Source organism: Felis catus, chromosome E2 (genome assembly GCF_018350175.1).
Source record: "Felis catus isolate Fca126 chromosome E2, F.catus_Fca126_mat1.0, whole genome shotgun sequence".
NCBI classification, from domain to species: Eukaryota; Metazoa; Chordata; class Mammalia; order Carnivora; family Felidae; genus Felis; species Felis catus.
Genome location: NC_058382.1, coordinates 26,406,217 through 26,408,805, shown reverse-complemented (window position 1 = coordinate 26,408,805; position 2,589 = coordinate 26,406,217). Strand labels below are relative to the sequence as shown.

The 2,589-nt window shown below is 45.5% G+C and overlaps 1 protein-coding gene across 2 annotated transcripts in view; it reads left to right on the top strand.

The window, feature by feature from the left end:
* ABCC11 (ATP binding cassette subfamily C member 11) overlaps nt 1-1,060 on the top strand; it is a 70,328-nt gene extending 69,268 nt beyond the window's left edge. For both annotated transcript variants that reach the window (XM_019819701.3, XM_003998010.6), the window contains 2 exons: nt 291-455; nt 583-1,060. In XM_019819701.3, coding sequence (XP_019675260.3) covers nt 291-455; nt 583-675 — 258 coding nt within the window. In that variant the 3' untranslated portion in view covers nt 676-1,060. The remainder of the gene's footprint in view (nt 1-290; nt 456-582) is intronic.
* The last annotated feature ends 1,529 nt before the right edge of the window (nt 1,061-2,589 follow it).

Sequence of the window (2,589 nt, the reverse complement as noted above, 5' to 3'; positions counted from 1 at the left end):
CAGGCAAATAGGAAGGCAGTTCATAAAACAAGAAGTTGTGACTGGGACATTTTCATTTTCAAGAACTTAATTCTCTGGTTACAAAAAAAAAAAAAAAAAAAAGCTCTTGGTCAAGACCTAACATTCTCTTCAACATAATGGACAATTAGAGCTCAGAGTAGGTTTTAAACTCAATCCAAATCTTTCCATCTTTCAGCTAAGGGACTCAGTGGATTAGTGGTAGACCCAGGTCTAGATCCAGGGCTCAGGGCCAGAGGAAGCTGCCTTCACCCCTGTTTTGTGTCCACCAGATCATCCTTATTGATGAAGCCACAGCCTCCATTGATGTGGAAACCGATACCCTGATCCAGCACACAATCCGTGAAGCCTTCCAGGGCTGCACAGTGCTGGTCATTGCACACCGCATCACCACTGTGCTCAATTGTGACCGCATCCTGGTCATGAGCAACGGGAAGGTGAGACTTGAGTCCCTGGGGCAGTGGGAGGACGGGTGCTCAGGCTAGCACCCCAAGGAGGCCTTTGGATCCTTCAAGGCTGAGCTCAGTGGTGTCCCTCCCCTCTCCTCCTTTCTCACTCTCCCAGGTTGTAGAGTTTGACCGGCCTGAGGTCCTGCAGCAGAAGCCTGGGTCTGTGTTTGCTTCCCTGTTGGCAACAGCCAATTCTTCACTGAGCTAAAGGGGACAGGTGACTGCGTGCAGGCTGATGGCACAGCCAAGTGCAGCTGTGAGGCCTGCTGTCTATGACCTTCTTGTGTAGAGATGGCTACTTCTCTTGAAAGCAGGGCTGAAACATGCTCAAGGGTGCTGGTAATGGGACAGAAAAGAAGATTGAGGGGAGCAAAACCTGGAATAGGCCACTCTGTGGCTCCCCAGACCTGAGAACCCCCGCACACCATTTGAGACCATGTGGACAAATCATCATGTGCCTCTTTTTAACTGATATGTTGAGTAATTTCATAATAATGTGAAACTTTATTATGGTTTCTGGATCTGTGTGAAAAGTATTGAAAATGCTGTATTGATTTTGTAAAAAAAAAAAAAAACAACAAAAGAAAAAGTTACATTGTCTATTCTGCTTTTTTGTTAAGCTAGTACTCCATTCAGCTGCAGGGAAGAGAGATTCCCTCAAACTGACTTCTGGAAAAGGGACTTCATTGGTTAATGTAATGGAAAGGTCCAGAGAAAGTTCTAGGTTGGGAGCCAGTACCTAAAAGACATCTGCCCTGTGAACTCTGCCTCTTCTTCTCTCAGTGATACTCTTCTTTTATGGCCTTACTCTTTGACCTTCTCTCTCCTCATGGTGGTAGCAAGGCTGCCAACAGCGCTAGCCTCACGTCCTACCAGCTTAGCACCCTGGAAAGAAGTTTCCCCAGATGATACCAGGAAAAGTTTCACGGCTAAATTTCATTGGGCCGACTTGGGCCATGTGCTTATCCTGAACAAGTCACATGCTAGACTGCTAGACACAGTGACTGCTCAGGCCCAAGTCACCTGTCCACACCTGGACCTGGGGATGGGGTCAGCTGCCCTGAATCATATGGACTGAGAATGGAGGGGGTTATTTCTCCAAAATAAATTTGGGGTGTTCTTACTACATGAAGGAGAAATGAATATAGAAGATGGGCGGGCCCCAAATAGTAGTTGTCTACCATGTTTATTTACTGATTAGAGCATAAACGGGTGGAAAAAGGGTTAGTTTATAATATGTGCCAACTGGAAAAAAGATTACTTATCTCCCCAAAGAGCTATCTCTTTGCTCTCCAATAGCAAAGGTAATTATTTACAACTTACCTCTAAGAGGAGCTCATTGGTGGGAGCAAAATGTTTCAAAGTATTTCCTTTTTGTTTTCAGATTATAGTGTTTGGTTTGGTCAAAAGAAAAATTGACTCAATGGGGCACCTGGGTGGCTCAGTAGGTTAAATGTCCAACTTTGGCTCAGGTCATCATCTTGCAGTTCGTGGGTTTGAGCACCGCATTGGGCTCTGTGTTGACAACTTAGAGCCCGGAGCCTGCTTCAGATTCTGTGTCTACCTCTCTCTCTCTGCCCCTCCCCTGCTCACACTCTGTCTCTCTATCAAAAATAAACATTAAAAAAGAAAAAGAAAGGTTGACTCAGTAAGCAATTATATCCTGCTCTGTTTCTTGCCCTGGGGTAGGTAGTGCGGGTGTAATGATGTCCCTTTGCTCATGGAATTTGGAATCTTATGAGAGTGAACAGTAAACGGATGGTTCCAGAACTGAGTGGCAGGAGGCGAGGACAAGGTTCAGGAGATGTGCACAATTAGAGCAGGCTTTCGGGTAGAAGCAAGATTGTGGTTTGCTGAGACATGAAAACTGAACAAACATTTGCTGGGGCAAGGAAGAGTGTTCTAGGCAGAGAGAACAGCAAACAAATCCCCATGAGAAAGAACTGTGACAAAGTGATGCAATCTTTCGACCAGAGGACAAAGCTTGAGTCCCAGAGTTAGTGACACATATGCATCACCTTCTATTCCTTTCCTGGGGTTTTTAGGTAGCCCCTGCTTCTCTTTTTAAGGCCATTCCCAGGTGAGTGTCTTTTCTCTCTTAAGAATCCCTTTGCCCAGTTTA